This window comes from Alosa pseudoharengus, unplaced genomic scaffold, assembly GCF_046254945.1.
Source record: "Alosa pseudoharengus isolate Yale_2024_CS ecotype anadromous, Long Island Sound unplaced genomic scaffold, YU_APseudo_1.1 YU_APseudo_1.1_scf_14, whole genome shotgun sequence".
Taxonomy (NCBI): Eukaryota; Metazoa; Chordata; class Actinopteri; order Clupeiformes; family Clupeidae; genus Alosa; species Alosa pseudoharengus.
In genome coordinates this window covers 17,712,925-17,739,941 of record NW_027468609.1, presented here as the reverse complement: position 1 = coordinate 17,739,941, position 27,017 = coordinate 17,712,925, and the positions used below count along the sequence as shown (strand labels likewise).

Here is a 27,017-nt window from a genome sequence, read left to right as displayed (position 1 = left end):
CGACCACACACACACACGCACACACACACACACTCCCGCGGTGCAGTGACGCTTGACCTCATCTGTCTGCCTTTGGGTTTTGCTCCTTGCCTAGAAGCGGCAGCAGCTTGCCCTCACACCCCTTTCTGATTGGACAGCCCCGACTCGCTGGGTGTGATAGGCTCGTTGGTGCTCTCCCTGGCTGAGGTTGTGTGAGGGTGGGGACTTGGGAGTTCAGACTCCTTGATCTCCCATTCAGGCTCAATGGGAGACATTTTGGAAAAGGGCAGCAAGAGACAATGTGTCTCAGTGTTAAACAATTAAAATAGCGTTAAGCAGATCAGGGTTTTAGAAAAGAAAAGGGAGGGAATGAATGCTTCACTAGCTCTGTTTCCAAAACAAAACCAGCAGGTGAACCATGACATGGATTTTATTTCTAGACAGCATTACACATTGACACTGTGTGTGTGTGTATGTATATATATCCCAGGCAAAGGGATGCTTACTTTTGTTTGTGTGTGTTTGTGGTATGTGACTATGCTAGAGCGTGCATGTGTGTATTAGCACATGTGTGTATTAGCGTGTGTTAGTGTGTATGTGTGTATGTAAGACAAGGCCACTGATAGCAGGGGCTCTTATCAGATGCTCATTCTCCTGGCTGCTAAAGAGGTGTCAGAGACCTGCTGTCCCACTCACGTGCCAACAATGGCCAACGCGACCATAATCACGTGTGTGTGTGTGATCTCAAAATCCACCAGCTGATGACTCCTTAGAGAGAGAGGAGACAACTGAACACAGTGTGTGTGTGTGTGTGTGTCCATGCATGACTTTTTTTTGTCAACCTGCGTGCTTCAGAGTGCTGCATACAGTTCCTTCACAGGCACAACCCCGCTGTAACCTGGCAACCATTAACATGGCCATTTGTGTCAGGAGGGGAGAATACAAACAAACAAACAAACAAACAAACAAACAAACACAGAGACAGACAGACAGACAGACGCAGACATTCCATGATGTCCCTTGTGCCTCTCCCCTTCTGCTATCTCTCCTGACCTCCCTTCCCCTCTCTTTATCTCTCTTCTCTGCCTCTTTTCCTGACTGCAGCAGCCTAGAGGAGAGAGAGAGAGACAGGGGTGGGGAGAGAGAGACAGGGGTGGGGGGAGAGAGAGGGGGAGTGAGAGAGCAAAAGAGAGGAGGTGATGGGGGCAGAGAGAGCAAAAGAGAGAGAGATAGAGAGAGAGAGAGGGAAAGTGAAAGAGCAAAAGAGAAAAGCTGTGTGTGTGTGTGTGGGGGGGGGGGGGGTCTAGCTGCCTGTCTGTCTGTATGTCATGACTGCTTTTATCATCAAGCTTTGCGCTGCCATCTCTCCTCCTTTCTGTTGCTCTCTGCACTTCTCCGTTCACACCTCTCCCTCTCCCCTTATCCTTCTCTTCTTCCCTCTCATCACATTTGTGTCTCTCTATCCATGCAGCCACTTCCATCTCACATCAACTGGCCTCTCCATAAACACACTGCCAGACCCAGAGTGCCTTATCAACATGTTTGGGCGCACGCACACTCTCTCTCTCTCTCTCTCTCTCTATGTCACTGCCTGGATGAGATGCCTGCTGTGGACCCTTATTGATTAAATGGCTTGTTGACAACCAGCAGCCCTGCTATACAGCTCTCTTCAGTTTGGACCGCACACACACACACACACACAGTGACAAACACACACTCAGAGATCCACACACAGTGACATCCACTCACGGACACAGACCACACACACATTGTCTCTCAGATACAGACACGATCATGGTGCAGACCAGTTATTTCCACAGCTGTCTTCTGACTAAAAACAGGCAGATCAACTTTCACTAGCATTATGTTGTTCAAAAAAAAAAAAAAAGAGAGAAAATTACAATAAAACTAAATAAAATCAGTATTTGCATGATTAGTATTAATGATTAGCATCAGTTATTCTGCAGTTCCATTCCAAGCCCACTCTCTGGATGGACTGGCCAGGCTGTTCCGGGTGTGTGCAGGGCAGGCGAGGCGGCTCCAGTGCACGCCTGGGAGGAAACTAGCGTTCAGGAAGTGCCTGCCTGCCTGCCCGCCTGTGTGCCTGCTGCTGCTAAATTGGTGACCTATTCTGATGGTGCTGCTGTGTGTTTGTGTGTGTTTGTTTGTGTGTGTGTGTGTGTGTGTGTGTGTGTGTGTGTGTGTGTGTGTGTGTGTGTGTGTGTGTGTGTGTGTGTGTGTGTGTGTGTGTGTGTGTGTGTGTGTGTGATTCAAGTTTCAGTTTGGTTGATGCTGAGGCGTTAAACTGAACCTGCTGATTCAAAAACAAGCCCTGGGCTTGTGTATCCTGTCGCCCTCCAAAACACAAATGTGTGTGTATGCCCCCCCCCCCCCCCCCCCCCCCATGGTGAACTGAATGGTCCTGTGTGTATGGAGAAGAAGCATGCCCACGCAGTGCCACTCACTGTTTTTAAAGTACTTAGCAGGCTGCCATGTTAGATTGTGTGCCCGCCTGACGCGATAACTTATGTAAACATGCACCCAGCTTTATTGAATTGGTTATGGGTCTGGGTTATTAAGTGGTAGCATGGTGCATTTATGACATATTCAAATAGCTTTATCAGCGATATCAAACAAATACATATAAAATGTCCCTTTTGAAGGAGTTTGACCACCTTCAATGCAAAATACACACACACACACACAGTTAGAACACACCAATGACTGACACGGTCATGGGAACGCATGCAGCCATCACAAAGAACTAAACCATTGATCTGAAAGAACCCATTGGATTCACAATCAGAGGTACTCAATGCATGTGTGTGTGTGTGTGTGTGTGTGTGTGTGTGTGTGTGTGTGTGTGTGTGTGTGTGTGTCCTGAAACCACTGACCAGTCTTTGGCACCACATGAATCACAAACACTTTTCTGAGCACTAGGTGTCCAGTCCTGAGAGAGGTTGCCCTGAATGAGATGAGTGGAATAATTAAGTTTGCTGACGCTTCTTGGAGAGCTGCAAAGTGAGGCCCTGCGTCAGCACCTTACGAGATTAAATCCAGCCTGCACCCAGACCTGACACAGACAACCTCTAGCCCTCCCACATCTCACGGTCTCTATCCTTATCTCACTTCATCTCTCTTTCCTCACTCCATCCCGCCATCCTCCTCACTCCATCTCTCCCTGACACTCACTCTCTCACTCTCACCAAATTCCCCTTTCTCACCTTATCTTACACTTGACGAAACCCTAACCCCTTCTCTGATTGGTCGAACTGTGACCGACCACACCCTCTAGCCCCCCACCCGCTGCCCCCCGATTGGCTGCTGGTCCTGACAGTCCCTGCTGGCTCTAGCGGTATGGCGGGCGGTCGGTGCCCTTGTCTGGCCAGACACCCACACCCACTGGCACAGCCAGGATCACAACGCGTCAATAACACAAACAAACACCAGCCCAGATGATTACAGCCATTTCCTGCTCTCAATGTTTCCCAGGTTTAGAACACACACACTCTCTCATTTACTCTCTCTCTTTCTCCGTCACACACACACACACACACACACACACAATCTCTTTCGCTCTCACACCCTCGCACACACTCCGCACTGAGGATAAATGATTAACAGGGTGATAAGCAGAGCAGATTTGCATAGTTTTAGAATTGGTGAGGTGGGCATGGCTTGGAATGGTATTTGTATTTGTGTGTGTGTGTGTGTGTGTGTGTGTGTGTGTACGCACATAGATTCACAGCTACAGGCTCTTTTAGCCATCTTTCAGGAAGTGCGCAGTCGACACAAGAGTCCGAACGCAAGACGCCCACACACAGCCGTGCACACGCACACACACACACACGGACACACAAGGACAGACGTACATGAACGCATAAATCCACCCACACAGTCTCACACACACAAAGAAACTAGGGGAGTGAGGAGGAAACAGCACGTAAGCCACACACACAACATTCATACATCACACACAAACACACACTCACAGCATTCATACAACATACATCACACACACTCACAGCATTCATACAACATACATCACACACACACACACACACAACATTCATACAACATACATCACACACGCCGAGTGTGAACAATGGCATTTCACACACACATGATAATGACCAAACGACAAGACAAAGGAGACCCCCCGCCAAAACACACACACACACACACACACACACACAGTTTGCACAGGCATGAGTGCATTAGTGCAAACTCAGTATAGTTAGAGAAGACTGAGCCCAGAAAAACACATGAACAAAAAAGAGGAGAATTAGACACACACCTTTCTAAACTCAAACTGAAACACACACACCCTAAACATGCACACACAGTCAGCAAGTGTCCGTTTATTTTTGGGTTTACTTGTCATCACTTCTGTTTCGCTCTTAGCCAGTCATGCACACCCACACAAGCAAGCTCATATGTACGTGCGCGCGAACACACACACACACACACACACACACACGCCTTCTCTGTGCTACACACACACGCCTTCTCTGTGCTACACACACACACACACACACACACACACACACACACACACAAGCCTTCTCTGAGCCACACACACACACACGCCTTCTCTGTGCTACTCTCAAGCAGTACTTCTCCATGGTCTCCACCGGTCTGCTGAGTAGTGAACAAGAGTGGGAAGGAATGCCAAAGTGTGAGAGCGAAACACAGAAATAGAGAGGGTGGGGAGAGGTGTGTGTGTGCGTGTGTGTGTGCGTGTGTGTAGGAGTGAGAAGGAAGATATGTACGCAAGATAGAGAGAGAGATTAAGATAAAGAGAGGGTGTAGAACACTCAGAGAGAGAGAGAATGAAAGAAAGAGAGAAAGAGAACAGGTGAAAGACACAATTGAAAAACAATAAAACACCTCAAATCAATCAGTGAGTGAGTGAGTGAGTGAGTGAGTGAGTGAGTGAGTGAGTGAGTGAGTGAGTGAGTGAGTGAGTGAGTGAGTGAGGCTACATCGAGCACGTAACTGAACTGTGCTCTGTTCGAGTAGAGTCTGCTGCAACAATTAGCTTCCAATGTAATCAATGGAACTGGCTACACAGGATGTGATAGTGACACCACGTACTTAAAAAAAATAGACAAGGAAGAAAAATGTGAAAAATAGACCTACACTACATTACATTACAGCCCATAGAGGGCTGTAATGTAAAGGCTATCATGATCATTTTGCCGTATGGTAGAAACATTTGTTCAGTATATAACATGTTTTGTTTATAACTTAAACCAACACACTTTTCCACAATATTCTACTTTTTTAGATGCACATGTATATTTCAAGAGCATTTTCTCCAATTGGTTTTGAGGATATTTATACTGATCTCTGCTGCATCTTTAATTAGGAATGCTCTGCTTCTCCTCATCAGAGTAGTGAATGTTGCATTTATAAATTGCAGGGTCATAGGCTGCGGAGCTTGTACCTTCTGACACAGTGAGTGTCACATCTTGACTCTCACTCACTTGTGAGGGCCCTTTGCCTATTATTTCCCTCTCCTCCTAACTCTTTCTCCTCATTTCCACCTTTCTGCCCGATTTCCCTTCTGTCTCCTGTGAATAACTGACCAATAATCAATATCATGCTTAGATAATATCCATTATTATATAAATTATCTACTATCTAGGCTACTGCTACTATATGCTACTATTGGTTCAGACTCTGATATCTAATTTTCAGTGCAGGTTAGCTAGCTGCAACTCCACTGAATTTCAGCATAACATTTTGAGTAGGCCTTGAAGTCAGCCTTTGTTCAGGTTTGACGATTATTTATTTTGGACAATGGATTTGTGGGTATTGAAGTTTATTTGAGCTGCGTGAGCCACTGTGTTGCGTTCGTTAGTTAGGACATAGCTCCGCGATAGCAGTCAACTCTATTTTCGTTTTGACATGTCAGAGGTATCTACAACTACGTGTTGCGTGACGGTGCATTGATGCAAGGATAATTGTCTTGTCGGCTATTTTGAGTTAATAAATAAAACGAAATTTGAAGAAAGAAAAGTGACCTCTATGGTAGATATACGGCCATAGACATGACTGGTACGGTTTTGCATTCACATACCTACCATAAAGTTTCGTCTCCTTCTTCAACCTAACTTTCTCCTTGTCTTCCAATGATTGGAGCTAAGCAGCATATTCAATAATATGTTAGATTTAATGGCGACCTACTGTAGCTAGCAATGCATCTGTATGACCATACATGATTTCTGTTCAGCAGTCCGAAATAGCCGTTTTCTAACCAACGCTCATTAAAACGGCAACCTCACTTCATGTTGATGGTCATCTCCGACTGTGTGCAAGGGGGCGTTGTCACGCATGAAAACAGACTGGCAGATCTATAGACTGGGCAGATCAGTCACACACGCAGAGACGCAAGCGAGGACCATGGCGGAGAAGTTTTCATTTTAAACTCTCCGACTTTCTGCATCTAATAGGCTAAGCTAACTATTCCGTCAGATAGCTATTTCTGTCAAAAGAAATACACTTACAATCTTAAGCATTTTCAAGCACCTTATCCGAAATGCAAGCACTTTTCAAACCTTGAAAACGCAACATTAAAATTCAAGCATTTTCAAGGATTTCAAGCACCCGTACGAACCCTGAGAGAGACTGTGTGTGTGTGTGTGTGTGTGTGTGTGAGTGAGAGACACTCAAAGGGGTGGGGTGCTTGAGCACTGGAGAGGGATAAGAGAGACAGACAGACTGACCCCCCTGTGCATCCTGCTGTCGGCTCAGATGGTGCGTGTGTGTTTGTGTGCGTTTGTGTCCGTGTGTGTGTGTTCGTGTGTGTGTGTCCGTGTGTGTACGTCTGTGTGTGCGCAGACTAAGGGCAGCTGGTGGGAATGGGACATCGGGCCTGGAGGCAACAGACGCCGTCCTATTCCCTCAACACACACACACACACAGAGACAGACAAAGGCTGTGCCCCCTACATACACACACACAGACACACACACAGAAACACTCACACAGGCTGCTGAATCATTGAGGGACACGTGTCCCAGGGTTCCCATGGCAACAGTCAGACGCGCCGTATCGCAGCAGATTTTTCTCCACAGACGGACTCCTCTGTTCTGATTGCATCACTGTCCATTACCCTAAAGTGGCCATAGATGCCCAAAAAGCTACGGGCTGCTGTCTCACACAGGGCCAAGCGCTCGTCCACCTTGTCCACCAGAGAAGTAGAAGTAAGGAGGATGCCCCCAGTGTGCCGTTTGCTGAGGATGCTGATAATGGTGCCAGAGAGGAGGGGGGGGGGGGGGCTGCCAGGGCGATCAACTCACTCACACACACAGCAATAACAACCAGACTGGCCTGGAGACATATGGCCTAATGGTTGGATCTTATCTCTCTCTCTCACACACACACATCACTGCCACAAACAGTCAGCAACACACTTCTGCCATAAAAACACTAGACAAACACAGGCACACATACACATACACAGTCCAGCGGTGCCAACCCCACAGCCTGGGAACGATCCTAAAGAGCACAGTGAATATAAACACAGTCAGGCACTGAGCCAGGCTCTGAGCACAGAGAGAGGGAGAGAAGGAGAGAGAGACACGGAGGACAGAAATGGATGGAGAGAGAGAGGGGGTGAGAAGGAGTAAGAGAGACAGAAAGGGGGAGGCAAAAGGGCAACAGAGGGCAAATGTGCAACTCTCCAGTCTAAGCTCTGCCATCTCACTTACCATCCCTCCCACCCACACACCCAGGCCTTGCCTGAGAGAGAGAATGAGAGACAGAGAGCACTACACAGGTCTGCAGATAAGAGCTCTGCGCAGCAAAATGAATCCTCTCCTCCCAAAAGCAGTTAAGGGCACCTGATGGACCAGAGGATCTGTCAATTACAGTGAAGCACATACACATCAACAGCGGCACGCGAGCACTCACACTCACACACACACACACACACACACACACACACACACACACACACACACACACACACACACACACACACACACACAATAAGTTCACCCCTCACCTGAGCTGTTAACAAGGGCGATACGACTCCCTACAGACCAAACACACACACACAAGCTTGAGCGCACACACATAGCTTTCTCAGCAAGGTGTATGACAAAGCTAATCAGATTCTGGCTCAACTGACAAGGAATCAAAAGGCAACGCCTCACGCCTGTCGTTTACGACCACCCTCTCCATTACACCACCCCCCCCCCCCCCCCCCCCCCCGCTTCCATTCGCTCCTTGTCACCTTTTTTAAGTTCAATATTTAATTCATTTCAGTTTCATCGGTCGCCTAGCAAACATGGGATTTTCTGCGGGCGTACCCATGGTAACCACAGTTGCTAAGCAACACACAACTCTGCAACATCCATTCCAGAACTCCAACAGATGGAAGGAGAGAGGGAGGAGGAGAGGAATGGCAAACAACTGAAGGGGCCAGGGAGAGAAAGACAGAGGGATAGAGAGAAAGGAACAGAGAGGGAGAAAAGAGGGAGAGAAAGAAAGAGAGGGAGGGAGAGGGGGGGGGAGAAAGAGGACAAGAGACAGAGAAAGAGTGGGATATAGAGAGAAAGCGAGAAAGGAACAGAAAGAGAGAAAGCGAGATAGGAACAGAGAGAGAGAGAGAGAGAGCGAGAGAGAGAGAGATAGAGAGAGATGGAGAGAGAGATGGAAGAGTGCCCAGCTGTTGCTTTCCCAGGCCCTGGGTTCGGTTGTCCCTGGCTGCCCGTCAGTAATTAACGGCGCTGCCATAATTAACTCGTCAGAGAGGAGTCACACTCAGCCTCACCGTCACAAGCACTGAGTGTGTGTGTGTGTGTGTGTGTGTGTGTGTGTGTGTGTGTGTGTGTGTGTGTGTGTGTGTGTGTGTGTGTGAGTGAGTGTACGTACGTACATGTGTGTGTACGTACGCGTGTGTACGTCGTGTGTGTACGTCGTGTGTGTACGTCGTGTGTGTACGTCGTGTGTGTGTGTACATGTGCGTGTGTGTACATGATGTGCGTGTGTGTACATGATGTGCGTGTGTGTGTGTGTGTGTGTGCGCGCGTGTGTCATTGAGTGTAAAAGAGACAAGTGTTGAAAGCAGGGTCTCATTGCCATTATTGTTGCTGCTGCTATTAATAAGGGGGGAGGAGAGATGGACTGTACTGAGTAGGAGGAGAGAGAGAGAAAGAAAGAGGGAGAGAGACAGGGAGAGAGGGACGGAGAGAGAGAGAGAGAGACAGAGAGAGAAGGGGGATGCAATGGGGGGGTTTAAGAGCAGGAAAAACGCAGAATGACAAACAGCGGAAGATGTTTGTTTATGTCAGCGACAGTGGAACTGGAGGAGACCGCACTGATGATAAAACTGCTCGCCTGTGTGTGTGTGTGTGTGTGTGTGTGTGTGTGTGTGTGTGTGTGTGTGTGTGTGTGTGTGTGTGTGTGTGTGTGTGTGTGTGTGTGTGTGTAGCTGTGCTCAGCCAGTTTCCTAAAAACCTAGCCACCTCACTGCTGACGTCACACCTCGAGAGGGAGAGAGAGAGGGAGAGAGACAGAGAGGGAGGGAGAGAGAGTGAGAGAGGGAGAGAGAGGGTGAGAGAGAGGGAGAGAGGGGGAGAGAGGGGGAGAGAGGGGGAGAGAGAGAGAGAGAGTGAGAGGGTGAGAGGGTGGAGGGGCACAAAGAGTGGAAAGGGGAGGGCAATGGAGAGGGGAGTGGAAGAGGCCGAGCAGGCGTGAGAGTGGAGAGAGAAAGAGAGGGAGAAAGAGAGGGCTGGAGGGAGGGATGGAAAGGGAGGGGACAAACACAAATGGAGAGAGGGTGAGAGAGAGAGAGAGGAGAGAGAGATGTGAGCGCAAGAAACCCCATGCTGCAGTGCAGTATCAACACATCAGCAAGGCGACAGCAAGAAAAAAACAAAAAAGCAGGAAAAAGACAATAAACAGAAATGGAGCCGCACAGTGTCTAAGGGCTCATGATGACACTGGCTCCTCTGTCAGTGTGTGTGTGTGTGTGTGTTTGCATTCAACTTGACACAACGCACCTCTCCACAGCAACACAGGGAGGCTGAGGGGAGGAGTGTATGCCAGAGAGAGAGAGAAGAGAGAGAGAGAAAGAGAAAGAGAGAGGGAGAAAGGGAGGGAGAGAGTGTTGCCAGAGAGGGAGGGAGAGAGTGTTGCCAGAGAGGGAGGGAGGGAGTGTTGCCAGAGATATTTGTCTCCACTGCTCTGTTGCAGGGTTCCGAGGCGATCCATCATTGACTGACCAAAGGAAGGAGAAAGGTCACGGCAGCTGTCAAACCCAACCCAGCAATGAGCACACATGTATGCACACACACACACACACACACACACACACGATTCAGAGACAGACAGACACACACACACACACACCTCAAAACACACACACACACACACACACACACACACACACACACACACAAACAAGAACACACATCTACTCAGAAACAGCTGTGTCTCTCTCAGTCTTATAGACACAGACACAGACAGACAGGGAGAAAGATGCCTTAAGATCTGGCAGTAGACACGGCTAACTCTCCATCGGACCCTGCCTCCGATGGAGTCTTGTCTCCACCATGACAGTTTTACTGCTGTGCAGTTTCGGTCAACTTCACCTTTAGTGAGGCAAGCTGTCCAGATCACTGAGGTCAAGCTGGCCAGAAGAGACATTGCTTCAATAAAGCTCAGAGTAAACTTTACCGCTGGGTTATTATACAGGGAGGAAAAGCCTGCGACCATCCACAGCATGCATGAGCTGCATCATGTCAGCAAACGCTGGTGGCACTTACAATGCTTTCACAAGTTCATTTAGAAACATTCATCATTCTCGTCATCTAATTGGGTCAGAGTTACTACACACCCACTCACTTCCTCCCTCTATGTCATTGGTTAACAGTAAAATCCAATGGTATCATTTCGTCTTACTATTATGATCAGTGAAAACCTCCTGTCAGACATAGCCATAAGTCCACCCAAATCTGCTGCAAGTGGGCCTCCCTGCACAGTTTATGCAAGTCACCACACAGGTGTGTGTTGCCTGTAGCTGCAGTGCCAACAGCCCATAGGTTCCATTCCAGGTGAATGGACACACACACACACACACCTCCACCACCTCCTCATCTGTGCTGTAATCCACTATGGGTAAAGGCGTAGGCCAAATCAGTCCACAGAGATGCAAAATGCACTCCAAATGGGCCCTAACCCACGGGGTGCTCAGATTAGGGGTTTAGCTGCAAGGATGAGTACCAAGCAATGGGGACACAGGAAACAATAACAGGCCTGAAGGTGAACTCGACAAAGGAGAGCGTGTGTTAGTCCTGAGTAGAAGCTCAGAGTGATTTAACTTGCAATTAAACCTGACCAATGGCTAGGCCCTAATAATCAGTCCAGTGCTTTAGGGGGTGTATAGACTCACCATGAACAAAGCTGGGGGGAGGATGGTGTGGTGGGGGGTGAGAGGTAATCACTTCTCTGGTGACATGCAAAGAAGCAATTCACAGAAGCACAGCAGCACCCAGCGCATTTGTCATTCAAATTCACAATGACCAAAAACCAACGGGAAGTTCCTTGTTCAGAAGCCGATGCAAACACACAGAGGGCCACACACACACACACACACACACACACACACAAAATCAGCTAACTTTCTTGAGCGCTACTCTCATTCACCTTTACACTCAAATCAAAGACTAATATAGCAAGTTTGACGTACATTTAAAGTTTGATGCACATTTGAAACCATGCTTTGAAGTGAACATGCTTTCAAAATGACTTGGAAAGTTTTTAACTCATCAATTAACAACATAGTCCACAAAGCCCGGCAAAAAAAAAATGGATAAATTTCAAGATGTTCAAAAAGAATGTTGAAAATCAAAATGTAATATATCCTACTGACACACCAATGTCAGAAAATAAAGGCGTTAAGCAGGCTTGGAATTTCACCATTCTGGGGGCAAGGCCACTTGGCCTTCAGTTGGGCATATTTGGTGGGGGGCACAAAGGCCACATGTCAGGGCACCAAGGCCAAAGTTAACTATACATTAGTAGACTATAAAAATCGAAGTTGTATTTAGCCTATTCACTGCAGTAGACCTGCATCACTGTATGAAACATTACAAAAACATGAAATGAAACATGACATATTACATAGAACTGTAAATCATCTGACCATCTAATATTTACAGATATCTAGGCTATATATAACATTTATTTTATATTTGGCCTGTTATGAAATCATGTATTGAACAATTTAAGCACAGCTCAGCTTTAAGAAACTCAAATAGCCTAGATGCATGCTTAGCATTTTGTGATCATTAAGGCTACTTTCACAAACTCTTAGTCAGCTGTCCTCTGATTTACCAATATCTAGGCGATATTTGTAACATTTATTTTGTATTTGGCCCGTTATGAAATCATGTGGAACAATTTAAACACATTGTAAAACGTAAGACCAAATTTGGAGACATCCATGTATGTCGAACTTTACTGCAAATTCAAAACTGGATTACTCTGGAACGGCTAACTGTACAGGGGTACGGTAAGGTCTCCTGTTTATTCTGATATATGGTTTGTCATGTGTTAAAAGAAGGGTTCGTAAAGTATTCCACCGAGATGAATGGGTAGGGAGATCATGGGACGCAAAACCTTCAGTAGAATGTATGATTAAATTGAATTATATTATTAACTTTTCTCGCGAACCGTTCAACACAGCAATTATCGGCTAACATCGTTTAAAAGCTGAGAAAAAGCTCTTTCATGTGATACTTGTGATGTCTGTGTGATGAATAGGCTACTTCGCGAGTAGTTCAACTGAGAACGGGTGAATTTGGATGCACTTTCTTTCTTGCGCAGTCACTTTCTCCACTGCGTAAAAGACTAAATTAATTTGCGCTGTGAATGCTAAGATTATTTTGACAGGCCACAGGCTAAATAAAAATCGCTATTAGTAGGACGCAAAGCAGAATATTGAAAGAAGTGGGCACCAAGGCCACCGTGGTCTGTAAACCTCTGATTTTCAAAGGGGCCTCACGGCCAACGCAAGGGGCTACGTGAAATGGCCGTCGTGAAATTCCTACCCTGGCGTTAAGACTGGTAACATTTTATTACAAAGTACTGTAAAGCCAGATTTCACATGATTTCTGCATTTCATTGTGCATTGTTTTCCATTGTATATTACACTCTGTTCAGAGATAAAGGTAAGCACAAGCACCGCCAGTGTCACGCTTTAGCTGTGGACAAAAAAGTCTGTCAGGGTCACGTCTTAGTCATGGCCAAAAGGGTCATTGTGAAAAAGGAGTCCTCTCTTTTTCCCCGACAACAAACTTTTGTAAAACTGCCTTGTGACACACGGACTGCAGTCAAACACTCATCTGCACTCTATTCCAGGTTTTTGGCTGTGTATGGGTTTATGTCATATGTATGTGTCTGTATTAAGGTGTTGATTTTAACTGTGATTGGGTTAATGGTACAGACCACCACCACCACCCCCACATTCCCTATAATGGTTTAGCCCAGACCTAATTGGGTAATTGCCTAGCCTATTTAATGGCAGGCTTATTTCACACGGGAGAGATATACAATAGACTGGAAACACAGGAGAACCAGGGAGACATGCGGAAGAGCTTGAGGTCCAGAAATCAGGGAAGTCATAGTTTGTTTGTTTGTTTAATATTAAGTTAACCTTGCTTGTTGTGAGGCAAGGTTTGAGTGTGAGGTCCAAAGTTACAAGGTCGCCTTGTTTGGACAGGGAGCTTAAAAGAGTAGGTTCCGGGTGCTAGTTTAATGGCATGGTATGTGTTTGTTTGTCGACTGAAGAACCCTGCATTTCATGTTTTGGACCCCTATTGTGTTCCTGGATCTGCCTGCTTGTTAATGGACAATAAATTATACTTTTGTATGGAACTGCTGTCTCCTGCCTTCCCTCGACACGACCTAATCCAGTGGCGCACCTCCCTAAACGTGGGGTGGTCGCCTCGGTCCCTCACAGTCATTGACAACCATTTTTCACTGCCAAAATGAACACTGGAGGTGAGCACATCTAGCCTGTTGAGGGTTACGGTCATATGTGAGAATGTTCGCGAACAAGAATTCCGCATTATGATATGACAATTACCCTCAGAGATTTCCCCCATAGACTGTATTGAGAACACTGAAACTATGGACCCTTTCAACAAGGTAAACAAAAACAATGCTTGAACATTCTATTTGGGCCCCAATCTACTTCCTCTGCATTAAGATAACATATGGAATGTTAAAAAGGAAGTCTTGTGGGGCCAACTATGATGCTGATAATGAAAATTCCATGAAAGGGTCTATAGATTGTTTGTGTAGAATTCTAGAAGGAACCAAGAAAAAAATGCACTCCTAAACAGTCTAGAGAGCCTCAGACTGGTGCTGAAAAAAACCTAAAAGACGGGTCAGGTGCTGCGTATGGCTCCCAGCGTCATTTCAATTCACTCCCTCGGCCCTGTCACCTGGGACACCGTCGGCCTCTGAGACCACATGCTTAACAGCGTGCACGCACGCACACACACACACACACCGGGCCCCCTCCCATGAGATGTGCATCACTGTGCAAATGGAAAGTCACCTTGGAGGCCTTGTATGCATGACTGTATGTTTGTGTGTGTGTGTGTGTGTGTGTGTGTCTGTGGGCTTCCCTTGGGTGAAGAGGGATTCCCTCTCAGCGTGAGACACTGTTCATGCTGATACCAGATTCAAAAGAGGGGTGAATTAAAAACTACTGGGCTTTTAAACGCGCTTCAGCAATCCATATGTTCATATCTCAGTGGCGAGCAACACACTGTTGAGCTGAAGTGGAGGATTCAGTGATGCACCATCGCTAACTCTAAAATTGGCAAATGAGGGCCATATATCATTTCTATTTAAATCACAGATCCACATCAATAATCAGCTCTCTGGAGATGGAAAAATATGAAAAACAATGTGCAAATCTAACTAAAAGAGCACTCGTGACCAAGGGAACAAACCATTAGTAATTTCCCTCACGGGATCAAGAGTATATATACTTATACGTAATTCATTGGCCATGAAATGGCTGGTCGATAACTATAAGTAGGGTTGGGTATCGTTTCAATTTGAACGATTCCGATTCCAATTCCGATTTCTTATTTCGATTCCGGTTCCTAACGATTCTCGATTCCGATTTTTTTTAAAGGCAGGGTCAAAAAAAGTTTTTTTTTTTTTCAGGGTATCTGCACATTTTCCGAGTGCAAATTTAAAGACTTTTTAAGACCTTTTCAAGACATCTAAATGAAAATTAAGACTATACCACAACAAAAAGATATGTATGACTGTTTATGAAATAGTTTTTTTTTCCTACTAATTTTAACCCCCACCCCATTTTGGATGTCTACAGAAGTTACCAAATATACTTTGGCGAAAGAAAAATAATTGTGTGTGAATTACCTTCACAGCTTTAAATGCCCAATTTTAGGGTCTGGGCTGCTTGCTTTTCAAGCTGGCTGTTAGGGCTGGGCGATATGGACCAAAACTGATATCCCGATATTTTTGGGCTGATTGGCGATATACGATATCGATACGATATTGATATTTCAAACAGAAAGAGCGAAGTGCTTCATATATTCACTCAACACAACAATTATGACAACACAGCCAGTTTTAATTATATTAATTTCAGACTGCTCTAACAGAGCTGTGCAAAAAAGTGTAAACAATAACATAGGCCTACAATAGGCATAGGCTACAGTTGCTCTGATAAAGCTGTGCAAATAACAAAAGACCAAAAGTTGACCCTGACTGACAACGCAGGCCTACATTGTACTGCACAATGCAATAGGCTATTTTGGGCACAACAATATTGAAAAAAACTGCAGTTTTGTCACACAATGCAGTTTTTTTTACCTGTAAGGGTTTGATAGGGCCTAGATGACAAGCAAATGTAGACTATGATGGCCTAGACATGTTGCTATCAACAACAAAAATAGTTTTAAACAATTAGGCTACTTAAACAACGTAACTGAGTCACTCATCAAGAGTGTGATGGACGCTACCGTCGTTTTGTATGCATTCATTTTTGCATGTTCCGGTTCGTAAGAAAAACCCCTATGCACGATTGAATGGGGTTTCAGGAATCATAAAAAATGATGCCCTAACTGCTCGCGAGTCGCGTGCATATCCTCTTAATAAAATCAGCGTTTAGGTTGTCTCCCTGAGGACTTTAGATCTGCTACTGTCGCTAAACGCAAGCATTCATCAGTGTATTTAAATTAGCTAGGCTATGTACCAAAAATGACATTTTACCGTGAGTCGAAGAGCTGTAGCTGCTAAACAGTGTTGTAACTTAAATCTGCGTGTACAAAACCGCTTGGAGCTCCAGTGGAATTTTGATCTCACAACGAGAATTCTCGGTCTAGCCGTTGATGTGCCGACGGAATAGGCATCAGCACCAACCTCTGATCAAGGTAAACAAAATCTGACTCAGTGTCCGTCATGTTTGAAAGTTTGTAGTGCTGCGAGGGAGAACGTGCACACGCAAGGGGCGCAGTTGAGCAGAGCTGCGGCTATCTGAATGGTCTGAACACAGAAGAGCAAGTGGCTTTGATAAAATGGCCCATTATTTGACATAATACCGGTATTACGATATTGTCTCAACTACATATCGTTTTCAAAAATATATCGGTCGTAGTCGTAATACCGATATATCGCCCAGCCCTACTGGCTGTACATATTTGGTTTTGCTTACTGCTGAGGCTGACTGTTCTTCACCTGTGTCTGTAGTAGCCTAGGGCTACTTGCCAAAGACATGTGCACTGGACTGGATTCCCTTCAATATTTTTTTCAAAGTTAGACTAAGCTATTTACATATTTTAATAAGCCTACTTTATATAATTGACTATGTGCATCTATTGTCCAATATGCAGCACAGCAAATTAAAGTTAATCCATTACTTTATATTTTGCATACCAGTTGTATCTAAACCAACCAAAGCTTGACTGAAACATTGTAAAACCATTGACTTGTTTTAAATTAATTAAGAGACAGGTCCTCCTCGCATGATCCTGCTGAAAACTGCTGGTTTCATCTCAAGCACGCACGTATTATGAACGCACGTATTTTTTTTTTTATGTAGCAGTTGCCGACATTCAAAAAATATGCGGTTATATTTCACAACTTTTGCAAAGTAGGCCTAGCCTACTGGGAAACGCTGGCAAGCAAGCTGCTGGCAGATATTACAGGTAGGCTATTATAACTTAGACAGATATTTTCTTCCCTAGGCTAGGCCAGCAACACTTGCTGGAAAGATGCAAACAGATCAACTTAACATATACAGTATTTCCTCCTGATTGCAAAGCGCTGCACATAATTTGACCAGCAGTCTTCGCGTCCATAGTTTGTGAAACGATGCTGCGTCCGAGCAAAGACTTTAGATGCCAAGCGCAACTCCACTCCGCCGGACGCCGGAGAGGGCTTTTAAAATCCATATGTCCGGCCTAAATTCGAACATATGGCCAACCTATCGCTTGGGCAGCCGTGGCCCACTGGTTAGCACTCTGGACTTGTAACCAGAGGGTTGCCGGTTCGAGCCCCGACCAGTGGGCCGCGGCTGAAGTGCCCTTGAGCAAGGCACCTAACCCCTCACTGCTCCCCGAGCGCCGCCGTTGAAGCAGGCAGCTCACTGCGCCGGGATTAGTGTGTGCTTCACCTCACTGTGTGTTCACTGTGTGCTGTTTGTGTTTCACTAATTCACCGATTGGGTTAAATGCAGAGACCAAATTTCCCTCACGGGATCAAAAAAGTATATATACTATACTATACTACTATATATATTTTGTACATAGGCCTACTGTATTATTACCATTTTCACACCTTTAACCAAACCCATAAAAAAACATCTTCACTCTGCAACCACTACACTTCCTCCCGTAGCCTAATAGCCTAGTCACTTATACAATTGCGTTTTAAATACAAAAAAAACTGGATGGAGACATCACTCGCTCTCTTGCACTCGCTGGTGGTCCCATACGCACATTTAATACCTCTCTTTCGAAAATTCAGTTGTATTTAAGACGTTTTAAGGATCAGCGGGAACCCTGCTTTCTGAATGAAATAGTCTGACATTCTCCATGAATTTTTATTCTATGAACTATGCGCTTCTTCGTTGGTGTTCAGCCGTTTCTTCTTTTGGTCGGCGGACTGGGAATCGAAACTAGGAATTGAAATTTAAACTTTTGAACGATTCCGGGAAAATCGCAAAGATAGTCCCGGTTCCAACCAATACTCGATATTCGATACCCAAGCTCTAATAGAGTAATGGTAGCCTATATAAGGTGATGTAGCCGTTCTGCCATCTTTGCAAATGTGCACTTCCAGTCTCAAAATAGAACACAGGAAACAGAAAGACCTGACCAATCAGAGAGAGAGAAAGAAAGACTGCTCAAATGGTGCAAAGAGAGAGAGAGAAAGCCTGAGTAAAAACGAAAGAACAGAGAGAAATGTGTGAAAAAGAGTGTGATGGGGAGAGGTGGAGAAGGAAGTACAGACAGACAGACAGACAGACACAAGACACATTATGAGCAGTAGACAGAGAAACTGGCACAAAGACAGACAGAGTGATGGGAGGCTATCCAACCCTTACCAAGCCAGAAAGAAAAGCAATCTGGCAACTTGTGATGCCATAGAGGTCCTTGCATCATAATTTGCTGTGTTCAGACAGAGTTCAATTCCAAGCAATGATGCAAGTCGAAGCAAAGGGGCGAAGAGACACACCGAGTGAGAAAAAATCACATGACAGTGTTTAGTTAGACATTGAGACATGCTCAAATCACTGTTTATCCAACAATGTCTCAAAGAAAATGATCAAAGACACAGACAGAAAGAGAAACAGAGAAAGAAAACAAGTGAAGGAGAGAGATAAAGGGAGAAGAGAAAGAGTGAGAGAAACAGGTAAAGTGAGAGAAAGTGGGTGAGTGTGACAGAAGCAGTGATCGGCAGATAGAGTGAGTGAGACTGAGAGAAAGAAGGTAAAAAATGAAAATTACCGCAGCCTATTCTCCAGTGGGACGAGAGGCCTAGTTGTAAGCACAGTTAACGGAGCCTGCAGGGCAGCCTGTTTCCATGGCAGCTCCATCATTAGTGCTTCAGTGGCTCAATCTGAGGGCCTCCTGCTCTGCCTAAACACCGCGCTACGCGCCCCCACCCCCTCGCCTCCCACCTGAATATCAGTCACGCGCCCCCTCCTCCATCGCCTAAATGCCACCTTCACCCTCGCCTGAGTGCCACCTTCAGTCTCTGCCTAACCTTTAACCCTTCACCTTAACACCACTCTTCCCTCAACGCCACTCAATCCCCCCCCTCTCCCCAACTCAATATCATGCCTCACACCTAACGTGCAATCATTTAGAAAACCAGATTTGTCCCTCGCCAGCAGAAACGGCTTTACCTGAACAGGCCGCTAGGCTACTCGCAGTGACCGCCAGAAACTGCTTCACCTGAACAGGCCGCTAGGCTAGTCGCAGTGACCGCCAGAAACTGCTTCACCTGAACAGGGCGCTAGGCTAATCGCAGTGGCCACCAGAAACATTTTTTTTGGGGCAGCCGTGGCCTACTGGTTAGCGCTTTGGACTTGTAACCGGAGGGTTGCCGGCTCGAACCCCGACCAGTAGGCACGGCTGAAGTGCCCTTGAGTAAGGCACCTAACCACTCACTGCTCCCGGAGCGCTGCTGTTGTTGCAGGCAGCTCACTGTGCCGGGATTAGTGTGTGCTTCACCTCACTGTGTGTTCACTGTGTGCTGAATGTGTTTCACTAATTCACGGATTGGGATAAATGCAGAGACCAAATTTCCCTCACGGGATCAAAAGCTAGGCTAGTCGCAGTGGCCGCCAGAAACGGTTTCACCTGAACAGGGAGCTATGCTAGTCGCAGTGGCCACAGGCGATCAGAAACGGCTTCACTTGAGCAGGGAGCTAGGCTAGTCGCAGTGGCCGCCAGAAGCGGCTTCTCCTGAACAGAGAGACAACAGCCCAGCACAGAGGCCCGCTGTGGTCTACAGGTGTACAGACCTAGATCACCACCTAAGAGGGGCGCAAACACAGCAGCCGCCCCAGTTAAAGGATTAACTTCACTGGGAGATGCAATTGCCAAACCAGACCAGTGTTTTTCTCACTGATATGATGTGCCTATTTTAGGCAGATGGAGCAGAATGCTCACAACACCCTGGTCATAAGGGTGATATTCAAGGTACAGTGAGCTCTTACTTAATGCATATTTTCATACTACTGTACTGAGGTGTGAATCTTTTTTCAATGAGGAGGACACAGCAGTAGGCCTATGTGTAATTTGCTAAAAATATCATGCAGTCTTGGCTACCATATTATAAATAAAAAATTGGATAACATTTCAAATTGTTTTCACATTCAAGCAAATTAGGCTTATAGAATAATTGAGATACTATCCTAAATTCAAATACAACATAGAAACTTCTAGCTTTTACAAAATCAAACTATGGTAAACCTACTGAAAGGACAGGGGATTGTATTTGGTTAATGACACCACAGGACATTTCAGCAAGTAGGCTAGTAGCATTAAGCTAAGGTTGTGTGGATTGTATTTGGCTAATGACACCACAGGAAGTTTTAGCAAGTAGGCGGCTAGCATTATGCTAAGGTTGTGTGGATTGTCTAAATGGTGTAAATGCATAGTCAGCATCTGTATTGACTGATATGATCTAGAACAGCTGAAAGTTTTTGTTTACACTGACTGCATTCGACTACTGTCATATGACCCTGTGTAGAGTAACGGTAGTGTAATGTGTAATGTGTTAATGTGTTAAAAGTAGTGTGCAGTTGATTGCCATTGTCTGTTTATCTGCAAAGTAATTCTTCATATATCATTAGACCTGCGTAATGACAGTGAAAACGGAAGGGTAAATGGAAAAAGTACTTGTTTAAATTCATTATGCTTGCATGCATATTATTCTCTTACGCTAATTGATTGAATTAAAAAAATGATTATTTTAAGTATTACTTTGCAGAATCTGTATAGCTAGGACCTTAGTGCAACGTTTTCCCCAGACCTAATATAGTTTCCTTAGGATAAAAGTGTCTGCTAAATGACAGCACAGAAATGTGAACACTTATGCAATTAGTCCAATGGAGTGATGCAGTCAGACTCACCGATTTTCTGGTTGAATATTTTGTCAAAGGTCAAGTCATCTCTCTCCTCCAGGTACTTCTGCATCACACTGCGAATACTGCAGGAAGAAGAAAACGCAATTACTTACACTATAATAAAACAAGTACACACAACAGCACACACATATACAAATACACACAGGCATGCACCGAGTGGGATTTGCCAAATCCATCAGACACCGCTGAGAGAAGATGAGCACACACCATTAGTGCTTCCGCGATTAGTCGACTTAGTCGACCTAATCGACCATGAAAATTAGTCGACGGCAATTTTTTTAGTCGAAGAGTCGTTTTACTATTGACCGCCTACTTATTTTTGGTCTCACACGGCTGTAATGTTATATTAACTCTATGTTATTAACTCTTGAAAAGTACAATGACTGTCTTTGGATGTTAAACAGGCTACTAAGACTTTGGCGTGTTTTAAACCCCACTATGCACGCAAGTGTTAACGCCAGCAGCAAAGCTGCGTGCCTGCCTGCTTTCAGCGCAATTAATTATTAGGCAGAGCTAAGTGGGGGGAGCTAAGCTAGTAGGTTACGCTAGTCCAGACTCTGACTAATATAGTAGCCTATTGTGGAAATTGAAATAAATGAAGTGAAGTGTCTCACGTTGACAACGCAACGGCGTGTCATTACTGTAATTCATTCATACAAAAAAACGTTAAACCGAACATGCCGCCGCCCGTGATATCAACAATCAAGGTGCGCGTCATTTCCCATGGTCAATAAGTCACGACGCATATTTTTTTAGCGTTCAAGCCAACTGATAAAGTGAAGTAACCTATGTGGTAAGATGCGCAAAGTGCCTGTAGCCTACTTGTTTTGAACATGCTGATGTTAGGCTCATTTGCAAAGTCCTCAACTCCTGTCGCCTTTCAAAGTCCAGCGTTTCTCAAACTATGGGCCGCGCGGACCAGCACCGGCCGTAACGTTGACATTGCTGGTCCGGAGCCGTGGAGTGAAATTATAACCGGGGCTTCGTCTGATAATTTGCTGCGCAATTGATCAAGGAACCGCGGACCGACAGAAAAAGAAAACAAACTTTTCTGCAATCAGTATGAATTACTTGCTAATTTGGTGTCATCAAACATAGAGGCATACAATTAAATGGTGGTATGAGCGTTCATTCAATGCGCGAGAGAAACTGAAACCACTTGATAACGTTGGTAGCAAATCTCCAATTCAACCTATTGGAAAGCTATTTAATTATGAAACTACATTTAATAGAACAATGTGGATTTATGCAACTTCCATAAAAACAGAGCACAGACTATAATACACTATCTAGAGTAGGCCTATTGTATAGTCAAATTTGAATAACGTGGCCAAAAGCTTGTGGCATAATTAAATATGTAAATATTCTTTCCATTTGCCTACCAGTATATGATGCTTGCATGAGGGAAACATCCCAAAACGATGACACCCATATAATTACTGTTGTTTTGAGAAGTATTTATCATGCAACCATGCAAAAGCAATGGTACTATTCTAATTATATTTTACATTAGTAAAGTAGTCCTCTGATGTGCATGTTTTCAAACTTTTTGTGAACAATGTTAGCACTTTAAACACTGGCTGCTTTGAAGTGCATGTATAACAATATAGCATAACAATAATAATTGTGATGTGATATAATGATAATTTGATGGGGGGTGGGTTCATGTAGGTGGGCCCTATGACCCCAAAGTATGCCATGACCGGGCCTCAGGTCAAAGAAGTCTATGTCGGTGGCAACAAATAAAGTCTATCAAAGGTCTGACATTACTGTAGATCTGAAGGTAGCATTTTAAATGGGTGTTATTTTTAAATACATAATGTTTTTGAACAGTTTACTTACAGTAATACAGCTTATAACAAAAGTAGGGTGATATATATTTTACGTTTTCCCTTTAGTTGAGTTCAAAATAAAACGTACACAACAAAATAACAAACACTTGATTTAAAAAAATAAATAGTCGTTTAGATTAGTCGACTAATCGAAAAATTAGTCGAAAGATTAGTCGTTAGAAAATTAGTCGTTAGTGGCAGCACTACACACCATTACTTCTGCGTACTGGCACGCACACACACAAACACACACAGACACATCAAGCTTGAGCTGCTTCAGAACAACCCAAACCAGTAGTTTTATGCTTACAGTATCCCCTCACAGTTGATCACACACTAATCACCACCTTCAGCTCTCTCATGTTAAAAACACAGCGCTAAGCTAACGCTAGAGCATACTTAGCCTCTCGCACATAAGGTCCACTGTGTTGCGCTAAAACTAGCAGCACTAGCGCTCGTCGCCGAGAGCCTGCCTGCCTGTTGCACCTCACACTTCCAGTCCAGCCCAGTGTTTAGCTGCTTTACACAGTGGGTTTTATACTAACCACTCGGTGAGTTGCAAAGTTTTGAAAACGAACGTTAAGGGTTGTTTTAGGACATGTTTGAGTATGCCTGTTGGCTGCCACTCTGAGTAGTCAAAGGCGATTCAAAACGAGTCAGAAAAGTCGAGAGAGGACCAATCGTCAAAATTTCGGTGACCACCACTCTAGTTCATCCAAAACAAACCAGAAAAGGGATTCAAAGTGCTAAATACCGGAATTTTCCTTTAAGTCTACTGTGTAAAGCTAATGCTAGCCGCACTAGCTCCCCTCCAGCCAAGCCCAAAGTCCCTGCCCTATTTTCAGTCTCTCCAGAGCCACCTGCTCTTGGTTGCTGGTCCACCAGGCCTATGTGGATCCTCAGGGGCGGGCGGGGGGGGCGGGCGCGCGTGCGTGCGTGTGTGCGTGCGTGTGTGTGTGTGTGTGTGTGTGTGTGTGGAGGGCATGTTGTGCTCCGCTGGGCAAGGCCAGGCTCTGCTCTGACTGGATATCCTGGGAGAGGGTGTTAATGAGGCCCACGTTTGGGAGAATGATTCAATTAGCACCCCCCCCCCCCGGGCCCATTACCACACTGCCAGGGAGCAGCTGAGAGAGAGTGTGTGTGTGTGTGTGTGTGTGTGTACGCTGCCTGTGGGGTGTGTTGGGTAGCTTCTGTCCTTAGGCGAGGTGACTGGTGCATGCTGTTGGCGTTGAGGCTTTGCAGCTGACAGCACTGTTGATGACTGTATTAGGCTTGCGTGTGTGTGTGTGTCCACTCAAATATATACACACACAGACAGACCTGTTGAGCCAGTGCCAACAGTAGTAGACTGTTAATCCCAGAGCCCTTAACACACCCCATTTTCAGATTTTCAGACTTTATTTACGCTTTGGTCCATGATAACGCAAGCCTTTATATTCAAATAGAGCTAGATTAACTTCAAATGCAAAGATAAACATGTGAAAAAGACGTGATTAACACTACAGGCTTGGCTCTCCCAGACGCCCATATGGCATGGCAAAAACCTGCAAAACTCCCCAGGTGCCTCAGCCAAACACACACCCAGGTCCCTGGGGTGTGGCACACACACACACACACACCAGAGGTATACAGCAGGGCAGATAGACACATAAACACACATATCCATGAGGGGGCTGAGCAGGGCCTGTCCACAGAAAGACACACACACATGCATCCCTGAGGTGGACAAACACAGACCGCAGGTGCTGAGCAGAGGCTGTCCGGAGAGGGAGAGGGAGAGAGAGAGAGAGAGAGGGAGTGAGAGAGAGAGTGAGAGAGAGAGAGAGAGAGAGAGAGGGAGGGAGAGAGAGAGAGGGAGAGAGAGAGAGGGAGGGAGTGTGAGAGAGAGAGATGAGGGAGTGAGAGAGAGAGAGAGAGATGAGGGAGGGAGTGTGAGAGAGAGAGAGAGAGAGAGTGAGAGAGAGAGAGAGGGAGAGAGAGAGAGGGAGCGCGAGAGAGAGAGAGAGGGAGGGAGAGAGAGAGGGAGGGAGAGAGAGGGAGGGAGTGAGAGAGGGAGCACGAGAGAGAGAGAGAGAGAGAGAGAGAGAGGGAGGGAGTGAGAGAGGGAGCGTGAGAGAGAGAGAGAGTGAGAGAGAGAGAGAGAGAGAGAGAGAGAGAGAGAGAGAGGGAGGGAGTGAGAGAGGGAGCGCGAGAGAGAGAGAGAGAGAGAGAGAGAGAGAGAGAGAGAGAGAGAGAGAGAGAAACATGCATCCCTGAGGTGGTGAGCAGGGCCTATCCACAGACACCCAAACAAGTGCGAGTACACAGACAGGGGGTGGTGAGGGGGGCAAGCAGCCAAGGTCACGCTTTCAGTCAAGTGTTGCATGTGAGTTATTCCTCGATCAAAACAGCGGGCCAAAACACAAAGGGTATGATAAAACACGCCATGAAAAAATTCGGGGGGTCGGAGGGGCAAATTTCTAGGCACTTCAAGCTAGTACAGCCCTAACTTTCTGAAAAACAACTTGGAATGACCATGCATGGGATACCTGGCCTACAGGTTTGTGAGAGGGATCCATCATGGATGTTTCAAAGGTTTCAGTGATCCCAGTAATCTCCTCCACTAAAGGTACTGGCTTTTTACATTGTTTTTCCTTTTTTTCAGCAAGCAATCTGCAAGCAGTCTAAACGGCATCCACAGTTGTAAATTATAGCACTATGAGAGTATTTGTTTCATTGAGTCTTCTTTGCAACATTAGCTTGGCTGACACCAGATTCTGAAATCTCAATTGACCGCTCATTCACTTCCTATTTCCCAAAGGGTGTGTGACCAGTAATGCACTAATTAAACTTTAGTGCAGTAATGCACTAATTAAACTAAGTTGGTACATTAACTCATTGAGTGCCAAAAACGTAATATTAAGTTTTTCCTTCCCATGCGTTGAGTGCCAAAAACGTAATATTAAGTTTTTAGCTTTTTTTTTTAAATTACGAAACTAGACACTCTAACACACCTTATATGTGATTTTGGGAACTCTGTGATGAATGGAAATGAAATATATGACTCGGTTGCCGCTTTGGGTCGAATCAGTGACGCATGCACGTCAGGTCAAAACCAGGCCATTTTCGTGGGTCTATCACTAGGTGGCAGTCTCGCCAGGTCTCGCTGATCACTTCCCGCGATTTTGATGAAAACTAGCCACTGTTTAGCTTGGGATTTCTCAGGAACAGAGGTGTGTAGAAATACACGGTTTGCACGCACTGAGAGCTTAAAGTCTCACCTTTTAAACGAGCCATTGTATGTGTTCATAGCTATAACCCAGAATATGCTGTGGCTGTACAAAAATCATCAACAATGGTCTAGATTGCTGGCACTCTAGGACAAAGCTTCCGAAAACAGCTTGGCATTCAATGAGTTAAGAACCGCAAAGTACGGAAGTACAGCAAACACATTTGTTCATATAAGCCTACGTTTTAAATTTAGTTATTTACTCAGTTCCAAAGAAAACAAAAGGCCATGTTGTTTAACACTGAAACTGGTTGTGTTGAACAGTGCTGCTGACTGTACTGCAGTAGGGACAGGTTCAATGGGAAGGTCCCCAGATGGAGATGCAGAGCAAAATCAAATGTGCCAACCAGGGCCCCAGCTGTGGTGCAACTGGCTGGGGCACCTGCACCGTACGCCGGCGACCCGGGTTCGATTCCCGCCCCGTGGTCCTTTCCGGATCCCACCCCTGATCTCTCTCCCATTCGCTTCCTGTCACTCTCCACTGTCCTATCATTAAAGGCATAAAAAAGCCCAAAAAAATATTTAAATGTGAAATGTAAATCAAATGTGCCAACCAGTCGTCTGGATTCACTCAGGTGAATGCAACATCACTTTAGCATTTTTCCTTTTTTTGTGTAAGAACAAATGGATAAGTCTGCATGATAAGTGTACTTGAATACATATTGCGGACAAACAACATGCAAATGTCAGCTTTTTTTGGGGGTCTTGTTTGCATAGAATGCTGGTGTGGCAGAAAGCCAAAGCACAACACAACCTGACTAGTAGGCCCAGCTCT

General features: G+C 45.4%; 1 protein-coding gene across 1 annotated transcript in view; it reads right to left on the bottom strand.

Moving 5' to 3' along the window:
• Window positions 1–27,017, bottom strand: part of grk3 (G protein-coupled receptor kinase 3) — a 78,165-nt gene that overhangs the window by 41,717 nt on the left and 9,431 nt on the right. The window contains exon 2 of the mRNA XM_076284010.1: window positions 21,128–21,204. Coding sequence (XP_076140125.1) covers window positions 21,128–21,204 — 77 coding nt within the window. The remainder of the gene's footprint in view (window positions 1–21,127; window positions 21,205–27,017) is intronic.